The sequence below is a fragment of the Oryzias melastigma genome, linkage group LG6 (genome assembly GCF_002922805.2).
Source record: "Oryzias melastigma strain HK-1 linkage group LG6, ASM292280v2, whole genome shotgun sequence".
Lineage (NCBI taxonomy): Eukaryota > Metazoa > Chordata > Actinopteri > Beloniformes > Adrianichthyidae > Oryzias > Oryzias melastigma.
In genome coordinates, this window is record NC_050517.1 from 27,634,055 (window position 1) to 27,657,103 (window position 23,049).

At 39.1% G+C, this 23,049-nt stretch overlaps 1 protein-coding gene across 2 annotated transcripts in view; it reads left to right on the forward strand.

Annotated features, from left to right (window-relative positions):
- Positions 1 to 23,049, forward strand: part of LOC112152140 (guanine nucleotide-binding protein G(o) subunit alpha) — a 117,708-nt gene that overhangs the window by 17,203 nt on the left and 77,456 nt on the right. For both annotated transcript variants that reach the window (XM_024281479.2, XM_036212505.1), the window contains exon 3: positions 15,583 to 15,724. In XM_024281479.2, coding sequence (XP_024137247.1) covers positions 15,583 to 15,724 — 142 coding nt within the window. The remainder of the gene's footprint in view (positions 1 to 15,582; positions 15,725 to 23,049) is intronic.

Consider the following 23,049-nt stretch of genomic DNA (forward strand, 5'->3'; position numbering starts at 1 on the left):
GGTGAAACCTCTGGGGTTCTCTGAAAGCCAACAGTTCTGCCTCCACTGACTGTCAGTGCTGCAAGCTTGACTGCTTCATTAGGTAGTCCCTGTAATTTCCCATGATGCTTTGGGGGTTTTGGAAGATTCTATTAGATGTTTTCTTTTTACCAAACATTGTAAAAAAAACCCTGTTTCCTGCAAACAATGTTAAAGAGGCAGCATCTGTGTAACACTGGGGAACATTTTCTAATCAGCGTTTGAACTAAACACAACAAACCTTTGAAGTACAAAATAAAAATACAAATTACAATATATTAACACTAGTGTTGAGCCTTTGTATTTTTGATGATGTAAAAAAAATCCTCTTTTTATGACCTGTTTTTGATTAATTGTCCAAAAATGTTTAACCTCTGATCATTACTAATTTTCTCCTTGTTCCAAGAGAAATTTGACGTTTAACTTTTTATTCATTTTAACCTACAACACTACTTACATTTCTAGTATTATTTCACAGTAATCAAAGAAAAAAGAACATTTTTGAAAGCTTTACTCACCAATATCCACTTTTGTCCAACAGGAAGCTGGTGTCATACTTGCTTTTTTGGAAATGCTGCAGAAATAGCCTCTCAGTTTGTATTTGGTTCTTAGATCTTTGGCTTTTGGCAAAATCTGCCTCCGTGTTTCCTGCCAGAAGAAGCTGCAAAACATTTCCGAGGCCAAGATCGCAGAAATGTGAGGGACAGTCAGTGTCTGATTCCAAAGCTGTTACTGGGTCTGAAATGATGAAGTGAAACAGAGTCCAGAGAAACGGGAAAAGTCTCTCCCTGCTTTATTGATATGTAGAGCTGAAAAATGGAAATTATTGTGTTATAAAAAATGGTGATTGTTACAGCTTGGTTTGATGTTTTTATTTTTGCTTTTGCGTAGCTTCTTGTGACAGCCTCAGAGGTGAAGTGGTGCTTTATGAATACGATTAAACCTGAATTGAGAAGCTACTTAAATGAGAAGAGCAGGGGCTGATAATATCCTTGTGATATCAGAACGGGGGACCTGGATTTTATTCTGTTCCAGAACAACCTAGGACAGGGGTCTGCAACCTTTAACACTTAAAGAGCTATTCAGGTCCATTTCTTACTGACTACAATTCAAATTCAGAAGGATCTCCACAAACTCTCCTTTAAGAAAAACACAACACTAATTTATTTGTATGCTACTGCAGCTATTATGACGAACATACTTTTTTGGTATAAATTAAACATTAATAATGTATATATGTATCAGAGCTGCCACGATTAATCGACTAATCAACAACTAATCGACTATTAAAACAGTTGACTAATTTAATAGTCGATTAGTCGTTACTTTATATTATACAGAGTCGGAGTGTAGTAAAGTAAAAAGTTATACTGGCATTATGCTAGTTTTTTTTGGACTATTTTGGCATTTATTAAGGTTTTTTTTCTTTTGATTTTATATATATATATATATATATATATATATATATATATATATATATATATATATATAGCAAATGTAGGTAGTGTCATGTCAGCCGGGAAAAAAAAAACACATTCTATTTTACCATTGTTGATGCATCTTGGCCAGACATTCACAAATTGGATCTAGGTGACCCATACTGTATTTTTTAGACCAAAAGGAACACTTAAAATCCTTTAATTTTTTTTTAACGTTAGCACATTTGCCTTATAATGAGATGTTCCTTAAGTATGAATTCTGGCCGTACCCTAATCTCCAACTTATTTTTGTTGGTAAAAGGCTCCAATAATCTGTCAAAATGTTTCAGTGCAGCTTTGATGAAGCTACATGGCTATTTTAATTTAAAATAGAAAGTCATTTTTATTTTTCTTGAACCATGAGAGCCACAATGGAGGGGGTCAAAGAACCCCGTTTGGGTCTGGAACCTCAGGTTGCAGACCCCTGGCCTAGGATGAGTGGGTCTAAAGAGCCACTGTGATGAAAATGGTGTTTTTGGTGTTTTTAAAATGTCCTTGATGCATATTTCTGATGATGGAGGACACACAGTTGCAAGGGAAAGTATGTGAACCCTTTAGGAGTACCTCAGTTTCTGTACGAAATGATGTGCGTGTTTTTTTTTTTTATCTCCGTCTAAATCACAACAATGAAGAAAAATATTGCTTGATTAAATAACAACAAAATATGTTTTTTTTTGTATTTACTGAAGACAATTGTGTGTCCAGTTTATTCATAAAACCGAGTCATTCCAAAAGTTTCATATATTTCCTCCTGCAACTGTATAGAAAGAAAATGAGGCTTAAAATTTCATTTCTGAGTATTTCTTTATTCAAATCGCTGTGAATCAGGACCAGATAAAAAAATGCTGTTTAAGAAAGAGTTTAGTTGTGATGTAGAAAATAATATGCTGGAAGGACCCCAACCTTTCTGCTCTGCTCAGTTCTGATTCATCCACTTATAGGTGAATAGATCCATGAACGTCTCCGTTTTCCTCATCTGAGGTGGCATCCGTACAGCTGGATAGCACCAAGATTGGTCGCCATTTTTGTTCTACTGGTAAAGTTAGCTTGTGGGTGTGAGGGGCTGTAAGCTAGTGGGAGAGTGTGTAATCGAGCAATAGGTTGGGGAAGGGGAGCGGTGTTGCTCCGCTGCAACGGGTCCGTCCACAACTCGGAGGCGAATTTCTGTTGAACTACTGCCGCTCTGCAGAAACTATGTCAGAGAAAATGACAGTTTTTAAATGTTGGCTAAAAACGGCATCATATTCAAAAGATAAATCATCTTTAAAGTATGATAGACGGGCACATTAGCAGAAAAAAACCTCAAAACATCTTCAAAAGCTGTTCAACATCTAAAACAGTAATTTGTTTTTTCAAACTTGATTGGGTGTAAGTGAAATACTCAAATTATCTTCTGTTCAATTAATGCAAACCACAGATGAAAAGTCCACAAACAGCAAATCATGACCCTAAATAAGTCATAATAACCTCGTGTGCAAAATGAAGAAGTTCTAGTTAGCACATTAAATGACCAAAAAGTGCCCAGTCAAAAACATGCAGTAAAAGTCAGGGTTTTTTAGGGTGATAGAAGATTTTTAAGCAAATTTTTGTCATTATTTTTACATTTAAAGCAACAATTTTTGTTATGAGGGATTATTTTAGCATCATCAGGAAACTCCTATTAGTTGCAATGATACCGCCACAAGTCCAAATGAAAATCATAGGTGACATAACATCTTAACGCCCATGCAATCAGCAGCTGTTGCATGCACACACGTGCTTCTCTGCACCCATGCAGAGTTTTCGGAGGAGGTTAATCCATTATTTTTTGTCTGTTACTGTAGAGCAGCTCGGCTGAGCTCCTTTAGGTCAGCACCTGTGCAATGCATGTTGTTCCCTGCAGAAATCAGGCACAGGGGCCAGCACTGTTTTTAATTAACACTTAATTGCAGATAGAAAATGAAGAGGAGCAGGAGCTGCAAAAGGAGAAAATAATTAGAGTTGAGAAGCGAGGAGAGATGGAAGTGAACAAGACTTTAAGTAGGAAAGAGAGTGACCGGGCTGAATGAAAGAGGTCTTGGCAGAGAAGAGGGGCAGATAGAGATAACAGGTGACAGAGACGCAGAGAGATGATGGCGGACAGATTTAATGAGGTCTCCCTAGATGTAATCCGGAGCTGTAATTATTCTGCTGGCTTGTAGGCCTGCTTCTGCTTGCATGTGTGTGCAGCTGCTGGGAGCTGAAGCCCATTCGCAGTAGCAGCAGAGCCCAGAGAGACAAAGGAAACATAAAAAGAAGAACAATGACATGAAAAATAAAAGGTCCAGAATAGAAATAATACAATTTATGTTCATTTTGGCGTTTGGATAAAGCTGATAATGGATTTGGATGATGGATGAAAAAAAAAACAACCATAGATTGGATAAGAATAAATGTCTGCTGAGGTGAGGTCATTGAGTAAAAACAAGCAATTTCTCAGAAACGGCGCTAGAGGTGGTTTCAAAACTATCAAAATCTTTTACTTTCGGCTTTTAACTTTCAGGGGTTGCCACAGCGAATCAGCTTCCTCCATCTAACCCTGTCTTCTACATCCTCTACTCTAACACCAGCTACCTTCATGACTTCCTTCACTGCATCCATAAACCTCCTCTTCGGTCTTCCTAGATTCCTAGATGTTAAAGATTTTGTGTTTAAGCGTCACCGGCAACACCTCCTTTGTTAAAGGGTTAATTTATGTAAAAACTCCCTTAAATCTCTCTTGTTAAATGTGCTCAAATACTGAAGAAACATGATGCACTCGTCTATCTAGCTGCAAATCTTTAATAACTCCACCTTCTGTTAGCAATCACCATGGTAACCACTATAATTCTAGGTTTATAGAGCTGCCTGTATTTTTAAAAAATACTCTGAAATTACTGATCTAAAGACATAGGAAAAATGTTTTTCAAAATAAGATTCCTCTGACATGGAGGGTACCATTGTGTGGCAAAGTTGGATCTAAACAAAAAGCTATTTTTTTTGTCTGTATTTTTTTTTTTTTTATAAAACTAATCCTGTGGGACCGCGCCCATGAAGCAGTTAAGGAAAAGTTGAGCTGTTCAAAAGCTATTTTTCCTCAGGGCACCAGGATGGTGGTCCAGAACACAGAACTTCCCAAAAGTGAACTTTTAACAGACTTAATGTAAACAGTTGATAATTGCATGTGTGCAGACTGTGTGGTGTTGTTCAGTCCTGGTCTTATTCTGCTGAAGCCTCAGAAGAATCGAGGAGGGAAACGGCTAAAACATTAAAACATGCAGGACAGTGGCAGTGAAGACGCAGGACGGAGAAACTCTGCTTTAGTTTTCTATTGAGTTTGACAACTGTGGGTGCTAATTTCCCAGTGGATGCCATTAAACTGCTGTAGAGGAAAAAGGAAGACTGGGATGATCTGAACGAAGAAGAGAGATGTAGTTCAGAGAGAGGAAGATGTCACATCCAGCTGAGGTTTTGGAGAACCCAAATGCAAGATGACAAGGCCGAAAAAAGATGGATGACAACTAGACATGTCCACTTGATTGGGTTTTTAACGAGTTAATTCAAATAGTCTGTAGCGCTGGCTATTTTCTTTTATCGCGTGTTAATCATGCATTGAAAAACACCAGCTGCAAGAGAGCTTCAAACGAGCTGAGTCATCAGCACAAAGACACAACTTGATTGCACCATTTTTGCACAACAGCTTCATGAAAGGGGCTTAAAGACGAACAACGCTGGCTAACGTAGTCGCTACTCTTTCCTCGTTTTCACGATCAAATATGTATTTTATTTTTATTTTAAATTGAGTATAATTTCTGTCTGAAGTTATTATATATGGCGAAATTAGTTTAGTGAGCAAATGAACTTTAAAAGGTCAAAATTCTGGTTTGATCCATTTCATTTTACAGTTTTACATTTGGTTTATCTTATTAATTCTTCTTAAATTTGATACATTGTGACCAGTTTAACATTTAACGATTTCCGCTTATCTTCAATTTAGATTCTAAACTATGAATCATGTTTTTTCCCCCCTTTGTTTTAGATTTTAGATGTCATTTAAAACCCAGTGGCCTTGTGGTAGAGTGTCCACCCTGACTGGAAGGTCGTGAGTTCAAATCCAGACCGAGTCATACCAACGACTCTAAAAATGGACCCAGTGCCTGTCTGCTGGGCACTCAGCATTGGGTTGGGGGTTTAGCCATCAAAAGGTTCCTGAACACGACTATGCAATTAAATTAAACTATTTTTTTAAGGTGGATGAGAGCCTCTTCTTTGGTCTGCACCAAAGTGCAGATGGTCTTTTACATTTGTTAAACCAACCATGAAGGCCACTATTAAAATTTCCTAAAGAAATGAACATTATTGATGAGGTCTATAATAGAACCCAGTTTACAAATCATTATCAATTGCAGCAGATTCTAAAAAAACAAAGAGAAAGAAAGCAAACTGAGTCGCTGAATTTCCTAGAAACAAACACATAAAAGCACTTTGGTTCAGAAACATTTCCCAGGATTCAGTTCATCATGTGGAACAGCTGCATAATGCTGCTTAACAAACCGTAAAAAAACAACCCTCCCTCACCTCATGAGGAAACGGGGATGCCTCCAAAGAATAGAGATGACCTTGCTCCTCAAAAATCTCTGTTTGTTGCTTTTAACTGGACAAGTGTTTGTCTATTTTACTAAATGAGACTTTAATTATTTCACCACAGTGTCATGGTGGAAACAAACTTCCATAAAATGCTAGCAATCCTTCATGACACCTAAAGCAGCAGCGGCTTTTTCCAATGATGTGACAGAGGGTTACCAGGGCTGCTGAACTATAAACCTCATTATACCTTACAGAGTCCATAAATGCTGTGCAAAGCAAGTCCAGTTAATGGTTTACCTCAGACTGGGCAGCTTAAAAACAACTCAACTGAGCTGCGCTTTTATTCTGGAAAAATATTAATATTTATTATGACCAAACCCCTCAAAGCAGAGGAAAAAGTCAAATTGTTGCAGCCTGCATTGTTATGTCAATTCAGTGTATTTGACAGAAAGAAAATTTGATTAAAGTTGACAGAGGACCCTGCTGGGCTTTCAAAGTTCTGGCTGGGTTTTCTTTGGGCTCCCAGCAACTCATTTGGTGGAGTATGACTTACTGTGGTGTTGCCATGGAAATCATATTACCACAAGGTCAAATTAGCCAGAAAAGTAACACATTTGTGTCTTTAATGTATGAACATGACCTTTGACCTTTTGTGATGAGCCCCATTTTACAAGTAAAGTGGAAACTTGAAATGTTTTTCATTTTGATCCATCTTTTATTTTTTAAAATGGAAAATATATCATGTTACGTAGGTCCTATTTGAAGATTGAACTGTGTTTTGCACTACTTTAGGGTGAAAAACTATATATCAGAGATGTGGACACTCGCCTGGACAGGGGCCATCATCTGTAATGAAAAATGCGGCTTTTCTGCCATTCTTGGACTGCGTAAAGTTCCAATTTTCTTTAATGTATGTGCAAGCGAAAAGCTGAACACGACTTCAGCATTATCCACGAATCCTGCTGATTCACGTCTTAAGACGAGGGTGAAATGTTATTGGAGGAAAAATGTGGCAAATGGAGGTCGCAGATGAGTGTTTGTGAGAGTGTGCATGTCCAGGATACTGCAGCTCGACCTCAAGGTGTGAAGACAAGTTGAGCAGCTGATGCTTCCATTCTGCTGTCGGCCTGTTTGTGTTATTTATAGCTTCCTTTCTTCTGATTATCTTCCTCCCGTTTCACGCTCTTTCTCGCTTCTTCTATAATCACAATACACACAGACGTGCACATGCCAGTCTGGGCTTGGCTGACAGGCGTCTGTCAATGTGCACTTTGTCACGACCAAGAACTCCATCGATGGAAAGCACAGGGTGAACGCAGCCCAGCGATAAAAGAACCAATCACATGCTTTTGTGTGTGTTGGGACAAAGAGTGCCAGAGAGCAGGAAAGAGATAAAGACCTAATTGCACACACAGGCTGCTGTGTAGGCTGTGTGTTTGTGTGCGTATACATGAGTAGGTGTGGAGATAAAAACACGAGTGTGGAGGATAATGGAGACATGAAGGGAAGGCAGACTGGATGTGTTTGAGATGTTTGCGTTTATTTGTGTATTTGTAATGACTTCTTCCTTGTTGGAAGAATAATTAGGCTCCTCCTCCTTTTTTTTCTTATACTGTTAAGGAATCAGACAATGTTGATGGTTCCCTTTAAGAACAAGGTACAGTCTCTGGATATATTGTGATAAGTATCATATTGTGAGATGCGTATCACAATATGTATTGTATCTCCAGACTCTTGCTAATACAGTTATTATAGATAACTTTTAGTATTCATTTTTTACCCTGTTTGTTTTTGTCTCTAAGTTTTAGTTTGTACGATTTTTTTTTTGTAAATGGTAAAAATGAAGAATATTTATATTATTTGCTTCTCTGAATGCCCCAAACCCTCGATGGTCACAGTCCCATTCACCCATAATGTAAGGCTTTGCTGCCTTTTATTGGTGCCATTCTATAATCACCAGGAGCAATGTGTTGTTCAGTGTCTTGCCTAATGACACTTCGACACATGGGTGTACAAGGTGAGAACTGAACCTGTGATCTTCCAATGAGAGGTTGACCGCTCTACCTCTGTACCACAGCTGCCCACTGATGCTTGACTGAAGGTTTTGATTGGAAAATGTTGGAATGTTGTGCCTAAAAGCAGTTTAATGAGGAAATGAAGGCACTTATCAATAGTGTTGGTCAGAATACTAATGAAACTAGCAGATTTTTCTTTGTTTTTTTTTCCCAGTCCTGAGCAAGTTTCAGACATTTGTTAGCGTTCCCCTGACCTCTCAATCTAAGTGGAACGCCTACTGGAAGACAGAATGCTATAGTTGTCCCATGCCTGTCAGCTTTTGAATCTGTCAGATAGTTGTTGCACCACTGGGTGCACTAATTTCCAGTAAGACAGATCAGGACTTTTCACAGCATTGCAGGAATAAACTGGAGGATGAGGAGGTGGTAGATTTGCATATCCAAAGCTCTTGTGTTTTCCCTGGAGAGCAGACATTACTACCATTATGTGAAGGGTTAAAGCAAGTATTACATACAGTAGTTTCTGGATTGATTTGTTTCAGCTTACTTATATAATGTACAGTTAGATGTAAACAGACTCGTATTTAAACAGCTGGAGTCTTCCCTGACATTTGACAAGATTCATTTGCATTTGTGTCTGTCTTTATTTAAACAACAAGTAGTAATTCAGAAATTTTGGCCACAATGTCCTATAGAGTCGCCGGAACTTGTTTCAACTGTTTACTCAATTAAGTAAATCCAACGGATTCTGAAGCTGAAAAAAGCTGTTTTTCACTGATATGCAACACTTACACCGTCGAAGAGTTACAGTCGTATCCGTGTCTTTTGCTGTCGCCGGAAACAGCACCGGTCTTTAAGGGTTTTTAACCAGTAGTAGCCGTTTGCTATCATCGTTTTCATCTTTACCTCCTAATCTACGGGACTTTTACCCTGCCTCAACAGAGATAAAAATAAAACAGGGTTTTATGAGATGAGTCGTATGAGTTGTTCACTGACACTTTTTACTTTCTGGGGTTTGTAAATGGAGGGTTTCTCCACCCAACAGACGTGAATGTCACTGAAGTCCAGCTCAGTTGGTTGTTTGAAGAGACTGGAACAGTTCTGCTTGTGCTGAAAAAATGCTGAAGGAACCCAAAACTTTAGTTTGTATTTTATAAATCTTGATTTTCATTTGTTTGACTGTCTTTTAAATATTTGTTCAATTAAACTGCCAGAAAACTGTTTGGTTACCATTTAAGCTACACACATTGCTTGTTTTGTCAATGGTGTTCACACTGTACAAGCAGGGAGGGGCTTCTTCTTTTTCTTTTTGTCTGCAACCAATTTTTGGAAGAGACTAGGTGCAAAAATGTTGCAGCTCTGAAAATCTCATAATTTGAAAATGAAACAGAAGCAGTTCGGCTCATTGCTTGCATCCTTGGAATGGTGTATATAGATTGCCATCATTTTAGTTGAGTGGTGTTGATTTATCTTTATTTGAGAAAAAAAAATAAGGCAGACGTTGTCAGGCTCATTTCCTACAATGGGCACATTTTGTACGAAGAGCCTGAAAACAGTTGTACAAACATGCGTAGCTACTTATGATTCCAAGCGTTTGAACATGGAACCCCGAACTAGGCGTTTCCGAACATCTACATAGATTTTTCATTGGAAGTATCCGCTTGAACGTGCATTGACGAGGGCAGTTTTATTGTGTCTTAAGAGACCAACCCATACGTGTGCCCTTTGGACACAATCTGTGGCACCATCTCAATGTGAAAGAGTTAGAGCAGCCAATCAAGAGTCACACTCTGATGTCTTGTGTCATGCAGCACGTGTTGTGCACGTTTGCTTCCTGTTACTGGAACGTTGTTCCCTTTGTGGTTCTTTAAATGCTGAGAGCCGTTAATCTGTGGCTGATGTGAAGCAGAGCTTTACTCATCACTCTATGTAGAGTGAAACCACATTTCCAGAAGCTAAATGCTACAAGTAACAGCCCTGTGATTGATCGCCGTCTGTCAAGTGCCGTTCCACTCGGCACCTGCTTTTCCGCCGCTGAAATGCAGCCGGGTAACGAAATCAAGGAATAATGCAGCGCAGAAAATGAGCATATGCTCGTCCCTTCGTCCATCTGTCTGACTCGGTGTGAAACTAAACTATGTTTCAGGTCAGTGTGCAGATTGTGCCAAAGCGACATGAAATCGCACACACACACATGACAGTGTCGGTTAACAGAACAGAGTGGGTAATGAGAAAAGGTCCTGGAGTATGAAAGCCCACGTCAGCACTCCAGCCTGAAACAAACACACAAATCAGCAACACCTCTGGTAACTTTTGCCGCAGGGCACTTTTTCCATATTTTACTCCTGGTTCTCATCTCTTTCTGCGCTAATAAAGAAGCTCGGTCAGCTGTGTAATGTTGGGTTCAACAGCAGACCATGTGGGAGAGTTCACTTTTACTATCAATGAGGAAAATTAGCCCAATTTTAGATTTATTTTTTGAGGATTTCTTATATTATCTTTACATTTGATCATATTGGTCTCAAACTTTCTTTTTATATCTACAATAAACAGCTATCATAATGCAAGATTGATTTTAAAAGATGTTTTAATTTATAAAATAACCCATGTTTCAATGGTCACTTCATAGTTGCACTAGTGACTATAACATTGTGGTAGTGACAATAACCTGGGATTCCTTTAAAATGCGACCGCTATTCGCTACCTAAATCCTCCATGTGCCCAGACATCCCCAAAACCTGCACATGACTAAGGCTTAAGATTCACAACATCTAGTAAAAAACAATAGCAAACACCTTTGCTGCAGTTTTTGAGATGAATACTGTCTCTTTCATTCAGCACAGACACAAGACGGGTGGCATTAAATGGGGACGTTTGTCGTAAAATGTCATCCAAAAACAGCTTCTGTTGGTGGATGTCTCAGGATCAAAGCTAATGTGAAAAAATGCTGATGTGGAACAAAGGAACCATTTTAGTGGATAATCTTAAAGAATTCTGGCTTAACCATCTAATCCAGAACTCAGAATATTTAGAAACATAATCCTCCATCTGAATAAGAGCGCTAAACGCATTCTAGGATAGTCATAACAAAAAGTAAAAAGAAATGTTTTTTTCTCTGAACAAAACACACGTTTAAACATTAATATGTACATTTTGTTTTCTGTTGTAAAGAATTTGTTCAAACTACACAAACATAATCATTTGCTTTTACACCTGCAGCAAAAATGCTTTCTCTTTGAAGCTTACCATTTACTGCAGTGAAGTGCATGCAGTAAAACAGAAGCATGCGCTACACACCAGCAAAAGCTGCTGATGTGAGACCACTTTGTAGGTATATAGGTGGGCAGTAGTGTGAAGGCTTTTATCCAAGGACCCACACTTTAGTAAGTGTCCTCATATGCCAGTCCTGCCAACTCCTATCTTGTGGCTGTAAATATTTAAAACAATGTGTCTGTCAGAACTATTGACTGTATAAGACAACTGGACTGAGTGACCCGCCTCTCTGGTGTTCCAAACAGGAAGTACTTGCTGGCTCCAAGAAGCCAAAATCCATTGCTCAGTCATTCTATTTGTCAGAGTAACCATTCTTGTTCTAATAACTTGTTTTGATAATCCAAAATGTTTTCATATTTTTTCTGTAGTGCAAGTTATTTAAGTTATAAACTGACCAATCAGAGGCCTCGTTAAACGCCTGCTGGCCCCCACATTCAATGTTTGAAATGTTTGATCGAAACATTTTGTGTTGCCCACTTTAAAGTGGTAGAGATGGGAACTTCCAATAAGCACACTCCTGATTGGCGAGAGTGGTTCCCATAGAAATGTTGACTCAGACCGACACAGCTTACCAATGTCGTCTGGCTACAACATGGCGGCGTTCATATTGGGAGAAGTGGCGACTGAATTGACTTCCTTTGGTTGGAGCCAAAAAGAAGCCATTTTTAGTGGGTGGCATCACACCTGCTGAGTCCAGTTCTCATATACAGTCTGTACTCTGGTCTGTCACTTACCTAGAGGCTTTTGCTCCTTCCATCTTGTTAACCCTTGTGCTACCAGAGCATGTTTACATTAAAAGTGGGGTCATCTGGACCTCACAAGACAGCGAGCTGAACTTTTTTTCCAAGGATTTTTTTATCTTCACTGGTGTCTGTGACAGACATAAAATCTTGTCCACTTTTGTCATGGGAGGGATAACACATCAATGTAAGGTAGGGTCATGTGGAACCCATAAAAGAGCACAAGGCTTAACCCTTCCGCTCTCCTTAGTTTGTTTACATTAAAAGTGGGGTCATCTGGACCCCCCAAGACAGTGCGCTGAACTTTTTTTTATCTTTGATTTTTGAGTTTCACTAATGTCCATGACAGACATAAAATCCTGTCCACCTTTGTCATGGAAGAAATCACATATCAATATGTGGTTGAAGTCATCTGGACCCCAAAGAGAGCGGAAGGGTTATAGACATAAAGTGACAGTTTAAGTAAAAAAAAAAAAAATATGTGGTCCCGAATGTAATCATGAAAGAACTTCCAAGACAATGTTCTGAAGGTTATCCACATGCCTAAGCGCCATCTCAGTGACATTACACCTCTGGGTTAAGGAAACCTTGCTTAGTTATGCGTGGGAGGGGATCCAACACCAGGTATTGCAAACAGAAATCGGGTTTTGGCCAAAGTTTCTCTATGAACTCTCGGGTGATAATTCACTTATTTGATGTGCCGATAGTTGGGATCCAAAAATAGTTTCAGATGTTGATGCTGAGGCCAATCTAATCATAGATTATGATTCAAGAAATCAGATTGACACTCTGGTTACTGGTCATTCTTCTTTATTTTTGTGTCATGTGACCAGAACCCAACTGCAGACCTTGTGATTAGAAAATAGAATTCAATTATATGTCCTTTCATAGTGGATAGACAGTGGTGGAGACTATTTTTGGAGTAGTCCAGTTTTTTTTTTTTTAAATGACATGTGCCAGATTCAAAGTTTATTATTAGTTTTAATTGTCTGTATTTCTTTTTATATAAAAAACCTAATAAGCTGTAATTAGATGTTGTTTTGTCTTTGGATTAATGAGCTCATAGTCGGGGGGGATGCCCAAATGATGAGGATTGGTCATAAAGGTGACATGAAGGTGTTTCACCCATCATCGTAGCTGGAAACCTGCTGGTTGGACTCCACAGGCATTAAAATAATCAGGGGGAGATTTACCCCCTGACTTTGATCTTCTCCATGCACCAGGCCTCACCCTCATCAGTTCATGTGTGGGTCATGTTGTCTGCCTGGGTTGCCTCACAATGTTCCCCAAACTTCGATGTGATTTCATCAGACAGTCCCGTGCCTTTGCTCTCAGCGCCGCCCGCCGTCTGCCTGTTTACCTGTCTGTCTTTCTGTCTGTCGGTCGTCTGTTTATACAAGTGTCTGTCTGTCTGCCTGTTGAACTGTCTGTCTTCCCGTGTGTCCTTGTGTTATCTGCAGTCAAAGGCATTTTGGCATTTGAAAAACGGTCTCCTGCAAGCATTGTGTGTCCAAATGTCAGCTTCGCCCACTGGTTACGAACCGCTCCTCTCTGGGTTTTTGTGTTGTTTGAGACCGTCTGTGTTTCAGTGTATTCACCCTTTAGGAAAAAAACAAACAAACAAAAACCAAACAAGCTGCTGTAACTTCTTCCTGAACAACATCACTCAAACTTGGTTCCCTGTGGTTTAGCAACACTTCTGTTAGATTGGCATTTAATGGATTACAATGTATTCAACTACATATTCCTATCATCTGAGTAATAGAAGAAACAAAAATATTGAGATGTTCACAGGATTAGGTTTGATATTATGTCAGCTTTATGTACAACGCCTGATTCTGCTCATGTGATAGATCAGTGTTGCCGTGTGAGACAGTCGTGTGTGCCATGGGAAATTACTAATTTTCACTGATCTAAAAGCATTTACCATTGCCGGGATATTATCTATGTGTTCTTCCAAAAAAGGCCCAGATATAATACTGAGTAGTGAGGAATATGAAAGATCATTATACACTTTCGTCTTTGTGTTTACTATCAAAACATTTTGATAAAATGACAGAACTACGATTCAGCCACAACTGTAGCAGATAGCTCTGTTTTTGGAAAACTTAGACCCCTTAAACTGTCTCCAACAATCATGCTTTGAAGCTTCATCACAACGTCATCAGTCTGACCAATCAGAAGTGGATACCATCCATCCACTTCTGTGCCAACGTGGCTTTAAAGTCTCAGCTCCAACAAAATAACATCTAAAGTTGGTGTAGTGATGTAGGTTGTCAGAGAAAAAAGTGCATAAAATAATGAAACTGCAGGATTTCAGTTGCTGGTGGCATGCATGGTGTGTAACTGATGTTAGACTTTGTTACATTGGTCCTAGGTCATTCACTAGGTCCCCCCATGTGGTTCTAGAATTTTTTCTCACCATTCTTGTGATCCTTATGACCCCACGGGATGAAGATCTTGCAGATATCCCCAGATCCAGGGAGATTATAAGTGGTCTTGTATGTCTTCCATTTCCTAATAATTGCTACCACGGTTGATTTCTATTGTAGATTCAGTATTCCCAGCCTGGTGCTGGTCAACAAATGGGTCCTTTGACAGCTCTTTGGCCATAGTGGAGTTTGGAGTGTGACTGTTTGCGGTTGTGGACAGGTTTCTTTTACATAGATAACGAGTTCAAACAGGTGTCATTAATACAGATAACGAGTGGAGGACAGAGGATCCTCTTGCAGAAGAAGTTACAGGTCTGTGAGTTGCTGGTTTGTAGGTGACAAAATACTTACTTTCCCCCATAATTTGCAAATAAATTCTTTAAAAATCTGACAATGGGGTTTTCTGGATTTTTTTTCTCATTTTGTCTTTCATAGTTGAGATATACATGTGATGAAAATTACAGGCCTCTCTCATCTTTTCAAGTGGGAGAACGTGCACAATTGGTGGCTGACTAAATCGGTTTGTCTTGGTGTTTAACTTCAACTATTGCTTTTTACCTTTGAGTCTCCCCATGTCATGGCTCCACCTCAGAATTTCTGAGTCTTTCCACACCTCCCATACTCTTCCTCTGCCTCCATCCTCCTCACTCCACCTGTCGGTTCATCCACAGTGTGGCTTCGAGCTTTCAGTCGATGGGGCTCTCAGCTAGCAAATGCAATTTCACCAGAAATGTGCTCCGTCAAGTCCATATGCACATCCGAGGCTCGTTTAAAAACCCATCGTCTTCCACAAATCTGTAGCACTTTCTGAATAAATTGCTGTGAGAGGCCAGTTCATTTACGCTTTCTCCTATCCGTCTGCTCTCCCTTTCATTGCATGTTCATTCGTCTGTGTTCTGCTTCGGCACCTTAAGTGTGTTTGAAGGTCATCTGAAAATAAAGTGCATTACAGCTGTCAAGATTATTGCCAATATTGTTTTTCTGTGTGCCTCCACATCTGTGCTCCCATTCCCTGTCTGACTCGGTGTCCCTGTGTGCGCAGGATCATCCACGAGGACGGCTTCTCCGGCGACGATGTAAAGCAGTACAAGCCCGTCGTTTACAGCAACACCATCCAGTCTCTGGCGGCCATTGTTCGTGCCATGGACACGCTGGGCCTAGAGTACGGAGACAAAGAGCGCAAGGTCAGAGCAGCTCATGAATGTTTTCATGTAGACAAGCTTTTATTTTCTTTTTTCCCAGTGTTACCATTTTATCTTTTGTCTGTATGATTAGGTGTTGAACCACTCCCTCAAACTTTCTACTCTATAACTTTCTCAAGGTTTGAATCTGAGGATAGACATGCTACTACTTTGGATTCTTTTAGAGTTTAATATAATTGTGCACGTGTTTTAGAATTTTTTTGTATCATTTGGCTTCTATTCAGTTGTGTCACACATCTTATGCTACTTGAGGTCACAGCACTTTATCATGTAGTGCGTTAGTGTCAGCGGAATTCAATTTAGCAGTATTTGTGTCACTTAGCATTTTTAGTGTTGTATCATTCAGCAGGATTTTCCCACTTTTTTGGGGCTAATTTACCTTAAAATTTATCATTTTATTCATAACATTTTTCTATGTAGTTTCAACGTTCTTATATATTTTTTACCCTACTTTAAGGTACTTTTTATTATTTTTTGTTGTTGTCGTTTGCTATCAGCTTTAAATAGTGACATATATTTCCACATTGTTTTTTTGTAGCCTGTTTTCTATTATGTTCCTCCTTCTGGGTCAGGCCGCAGTGTGATTACAGGCTGTTCTGTGCTGCCCTCGGCTTTATTAATAACCCTGCTTTTCTTTGGAAGCTTTTATTTTGAAATGTAGAATGCCCATGGTTGTATTGATGATTCTGAAGTGACTAAATGAATTATCATCAAATTAAGCTGTCGCTGGGCGTTTTAACAATATATCACTTTTTAAGAACAGGGCTTATTTGTGGGTCTTTTTTATGATTAGTTCAGTAAGTAAAAAAAAGAAGCTGAGAGAGGTCTTTATTGTGAAAGTTTATTAATCAGTGAAATGAAATGTGACACAGCAGCACATGAAGGACAAAACGGCAAAGTAATAACAGAGTTTTGACTGACCGTGCATGTCAAGACAACCTTTACTTTTAAGTATATATTTTTACTATCCACATGAATGACTGTATTTCTTTTTGCTGGACTCCCCTCTCCCATCAAAAGCAGTTGTGTAACATTTCTTCATGCCAATCTAAGTTAGTCCTGCTCCAAGTACTCTGAATCACAAAGCACAAAAGTTCAACATGTGATACACTAATTGGGGGATTATGAGTCTGATCCCAAGAACAACATCAGTTTCTGCTGAGAAAGAATTATGGAAGTGAAGTTGATTGGAGATGTTGGGGCTATCGGACCTCAGTTACAACATTTGCCTTTTCTGTTCCGTCTACTGAAAGTTCATTAAATATAAAAGTTTTTTCTTTGCTGCATCCAGAAAGTATATTCTTGTGTTTGCTATAGCAGGAGATTAGATGGAGCAAGAAACTTCCTGCAACTCACAGCTGTGGTGTGATTTTATGTGTCTGTGTACAGCAACCTGGACTCCTAATAAAGCAGCTTTAATGCAGTTTAGATTGGAAAACAATAATTATCTAAAGAAAATCACATGTCAAAAGTGAAAATTTTATTTTAAATGTATCTTAATGCTATCATTACAGATTTAGTTTTAGTTTCAAACTTAACAATAAATGAGGATTGTTCCTTTAAAAAAAACCCTGAAAACTTTGACCTGGATTATAGAATTGAAGTGATATATTTTCTGACTATCAAATCCATCAACCCTACTTTAACACAACATTATGTGACGATAAAGAATGGATGAAAAACTGTCCTTTAATGTTTAATTCCCAACATATTTTATGGAAATATCCTTAATCTGCAGCTTTAGGAAACCTTCAAGGAGCATTTTTTAACTTTAAGACTGAAGCCCTTTTGAAAAATGAATCAGTTGGAGTCCGATCGGTCAAAGGTTGAACACAGTTATTGTGTTTATTTGGATGTTTTTGGTTAAAAAGGTTCAAAATACTGATCAAGAAATTCTATATTTTTGACTAAATTGCCTTGCTCTCTCCTTTGGAAATATTTCATTTTAAAAAACAAACTAAAAAGCTTACAAATCTACAATAAAAAGTTAAAATCAAAGAAAGAATTTAGACAAAATGAACATAAACGTAAAATTGTTGGCCATTTGCATCTGTTTATAATAACAAGAAGCCATCTTTTTGTTGAAAATCTGCTTATGTTCAGCTAGTTGAATTATAACAAACAAAATTAAATCGAAGTCACACACGGTTGAATTCATTCTTAATGCAGCAGCTGTTCAGTAGCAGAAAGAATTTGTGAACAGTTTTCAATATTTCCAACCAAATATTTCCTTTTGACACCTCAAAAAGATACACCATTTTGGTTTCACGGTGGAACCTTTTTATCCTATATTTTCCAACTTTTTCCATGAAAGTCACTCTGGTTATCATCAGATCTTTTTTTTTAATTGTTCTTCAGTGATGGCTGAAGAATTAGTGAAATGACGTATAAGTTCATGTAGCGTGGTGATTACCTACAATATGGTTTAAAATGACAGACATTGATGGGAATAGATCAGAATGAGCAGAAAAATGTCAAACTTCCAAAGCTGTCACTATGAAATCAAAAACTGAAGATGGGAAATGTGGGGGTTCATGTGAAAGTAGCACGATGGGGGGAGAAGGACGGGACGCAGATAATTCAAAAGAGAGAGGAGAGAATATGACAGAGGGACGCGGTGAGCTGCGTTTGAACCACGCTGATGACACCCCGCCCACCCGGCCCAATCTGTTTCCCGGCCTTCGCTTGTTGCTGTGGCAACCCGGTGTTTCGCCTTGCTCTCAACACATTCCTCAAGCTCGTGTCCAAGGGTGGTGTGACACATACGCTGACACACATGCACGCCGCGCGCACGCACAGTTTGAGCGCGGGATGGAAATAGCCTGTCGGGTCACTGCTGTGTGGATCCTGCAGCAGTTTTCACTCAAACATCAACACAAAAATAGTTTTTACAGGCTTTATCTGAGGATCTGTCATACCCCCCCAAAGAAAAGTGAAACTGTATACATTATTTTCCTTTAGTTATAATATTTTTTGGCCATAAAAACTCAATAAGAGGAATTAAATATGTTATTAATTAGGTCTTGGATATCCGCTTGATAATAAAATGAAAAACATCTTAATGAAAGACTGAACTCCTCTGTCCTGTACCTGCAGCTGTGAGTGCTCTAAGCCAGCTGTCTGTGGGAGGGGCAGAGTCACTGGCTGCAGCACTAGCTGATAGTTTGGAAGAGTAAAATTATTTACATCACAGTCATTATTTTAATATTTTAACTGACATGCAGGAATGAGGATGAGGACGTAGTGGTGAAGATGGTAAAAAATAAGTAATTAAATGCTTAGATTAAGAGTATGACAACAAGACAGTTCAATTTAGAAAGTTCTCCTGCAGCAACTAGGAATGATGCAAAGTAATTACTGGTTGAAATGTGTTTTTCTCTTAGAAAAATTTAGATTTTTACATGCCAACTGTAGCTGAATTTATATTTGCATTTATATTTATTTATATGCATGTAGTTGCATTTTTGAGGTGTAAAAAGATTGATATATTTCCCCAAACTGCAATGGAAACACTTTTTTTCAGATTAAATGAGTCACATGACCTACAACCAGATTCCACGTTTAGACGCCACAAGAGGTCCCACAGCTTATCAAAAGTCGAGTGTGTCATGCAGAATTCTTGGATCCCCAGCTTCTCTGTAAAATCACCAATCACGATTTCCCAAAATCTCTTCATCTGTAGCCACTCCCACATAGCTTGCTACTCCATGACCTGATTCAGACGCCGACGTCTCCTTTGATAGATGATGATGAGCTTTAGTGCCGTGGCAGAAATGTGAATTGATCTACTGTATATTGAAGTATTGTCCACTATGGTCGATTAATTGTCGATTTTTCTTTCTTTTTTAAATCTCAAAACTATTGTGCACGCTTTCCAATGCCTGCCATTCTCTTTGACACATATGAGCAGTAGTGCTAATCTGGGTCACAGGAAGTTCTAAGAAGACTCAGGCACCATAACAACATGCCAACGGTGCTTGAAAGTGTGAAACATTAAAAAGTGTCCAATGCAATATCTGCAAGGCAACACTTGTGCTCCACAGCAGCACTACAGCAATGCATGCGCACTTGAAGAGGAAGCACGTTGTGACTGAATATGATAACAATGAAGAGGAACATTAGCGCACACAGAAAGCAAATTTATTAGCTACATGTTTTCTGTGCATCCCTGCAACCTCTATCCCATCGAAGTGTAATATCTCTGCAGAAGGGAACATCTGCTCTCAATAGAGATCAAGTCTTTCTGCAAGACATGCAGACATGCAAACTTTCCAGGCTACGAGGAAGAGGATCGTACAGTTTGGAATTATATAAAGTCAGAATGAAGTGAATACAGTTGATTTAAGTCTTGTTTTAATGCCAGAAACAAATGAAGGAAAGAAGCTGTATTATTTTCAGTTAAACTCTTCAAGTTTAAAGCCAATTATGTACATTTTATATCCAGTTTATGGATGACCAGACTAGTTGACTAATCGAAAAAATATAAGTGATCAGTCGACTATTAAAATAATCATTTGTGGCAGCCTTATTGCCCACATCTGTCGCCTTATTCTTGAATGACTTGAATAACTTTGCGAAATTCTGATTTATTGGAAACAGTGTAATTGTGAAAGTTTTGTGATGGAAACAGTTAGTGTGTGTAACCAAAAAGGACAACTTCTTCTTAGAAATCTCAAATCCAAATACATTTTTGTTGCAGATAGAAACTATTTGCTGCTGAGACACAGTAATCGGATCCAGCAAATTGTATTTAAACGTGTTATTTTGAGAGAGAAAATACTGACCTCGGTGGAACAAAGTTACTGGACTCAGAGAGAGATGTAGCCAATTTGAATGTGTTGTCTAGGCCCTTTAGCCAGCTTTAAAGACTACAGTCTAGCGCTAAATTGAGGCAAAAATATTTGTTCCAAACTAATCAACAGCAGTGACCTTGTTATTCCTGTTCAGACTAAACTGAACTTCGCCCACCTAATTGGTGCATTTGGTCCAAAAAGTACACTAAGATAAAAGAAGAAAAGACTTTTCTCTTTTTTTGTTGTTCGTTGGAACTGCTGTTGTTGGTGATAATAAACGGAGCCTCTTCAGCTCGTATCCATAACATAAAAATGGTTTCTGAGAAATCTCTCTAATAGCAGAAATAGCACAGTTTGCCTGTCTCCTTTTTTCTTGGTGGCGTTCCAGCGTTGGTCTTTTTTCAGCTTATTTTTTTCTAGTTCACAGTTTTGTCTTGAGCTGTGCATGTCAGGTTACCTTTACATGAAATGTTTTCCTGTTTTATGTAAAGAAAACGTGACCTTAGAGGCAGTTTTCCTGGGGAGCTTCTTCCTTTAGTTCCGTCTCTGAAAGCATCAGCGGATCTTAAGAGTCCGCCCGAAGCGAGCCTGCTCTGCTGATGGACTGACCCGCTCTCAGCTCCATTCTCGGTACAATAATTGCTTCAGTGCATTCACACAAAGCTGGTGGCTTTGCATTCTGTTTATGCATGCTTTCAATGTTCAGTGGCAGTCCTCAGCTGGACATTCTGCACAAGTTAAACGTGTTCCTTTATGTCCTCTGCACTTTCCAGGAAATGCATTAAAGCTACAGCTCAACAGTTTAGTTTTTTTCTTTTTTGAAGTGGGGCTCTCATCACAGTTTCAGTTTCTAACAAACGGTAAGAGAACAGAGATGGAAATGAAAGACGCAGCTGCAACACTTCTATTGACGTCAGGAAAACACTCAGGGTCTCGATAGACTCTCGAAGGCAGAGAGGGTGGAAGATTAGAAGAAGATGGAGTGAAAGGAGGGATGAGATGAAGGGGAGCGGGCAGACAGGTTGGTGCCTGCTGTTGTGGAAACGGGCCAGTTGCTCTCATGGGTTAATGTGTGTGTGTATGCATGGGGGGGTTTGATGCAACGCCCTGGTGAAGACAAAGCTCCCTCTGCTCGTTAAGGAGGAGAACAAGCCGCCTGTGAGCACCTGAGTGTGGTTTGAAGAAGAAAAGAGGGACAGTGCTGAGAAAGTAAATTAGTCTCACTACTGTTTTGGTCTTGGCTACTGTCCACCCCATAGATCCACAAGTAGAAGGAACCTTCTTTAACGGGTTCTTTCTATCAACAGTAGGTAACTTGGAGTTGATCACTTGTGATACTTCAAGATACACTTACTACACGCACGGCAATGGTACGCTCCACTTTCATGACGTCCCTTGAGGTGACAACACCTGTGCGTCTTTGGAGTTGCAAGAGACTCCTGTGCTTCCCTAAACTTGTGGCTCTTTATGACCTGCAGTATCTGTACAGGTCAAACCTTCAAGTGAACCAGCTTGTTTCCCCTGATAATCCAGAACATATTTTCAGTCTGAATACACAAAAAGTGGAGTTCGCTGTTTATCTTTGAAAACAACATATATATATAAATACACAGCTGCACAGGGAAATATGTGAACCTTTCAGAATTACTTTGTTTTATGCATAAACTGGACAGACGATAGTGATCAATAAAAACACAAAAACATAAATTGGTGTGATTTAGGGTGGCATTTTTTTCTCCATTGTTGTGATTTAAATTGGAATAAAAAAAGAAACATCATATTTACATTTTGTAGAGAAATAGAGGTTCTCCCAAAGGGTTCGCATACTTTTCTTGTAACTGTAGTCTTTAAGAGTGTGAAAGTAAAACTGTGTTCCTAAAACTTTCATGTACAACTCTAGAATCCCTGAAACGACACACAAAACTTAAGAATCCTAGTTTGTTCAAATAAAACAAATATCTTTATTCAATATTGTCAATTCAAACTCTATTCACATCAGCTTTATTGCACTGAAAAAGCAGTTTTATTAAACCATTAGCCTAACCATGGAGGAGGGTGCTGTATTTAAAATTTCTCAAAGTTACAGTGACATCAGAGAGGGTTTTGTTTTAGCTACAAAAATAGAAAACATGTTTCTATCGCAACTATATTTTACAGCAGTTCTTCTAATGAAATGCACACCGTGACACAAGAAGACTCAGAATAGAACCCAGCTCATGGATCAATGAGGGGATGGGACATCTGAGCAGACCCGGCCGGGTCCACATCAGATCATCCCCTCCAGCCAGGTTCAGAAGGTCAGCATGTGGATAAGGCTCTCCTGCACATGCTCCAATGTTTGAAGCTTTCTCTGTGTGCTTATGAGTGTGTGTTTGAAGTGCACGGTGGCCTGCGCCTTCCTGCAGCGCCGAACTGTCTTTGATGTGTTTTTTATGGCCCGCAGCATCAGGTACTGATGGCAAGGACCATATTATTTTTGCAAAAACGTCGAAAAATGAAAAAAGCCCCAAAAAG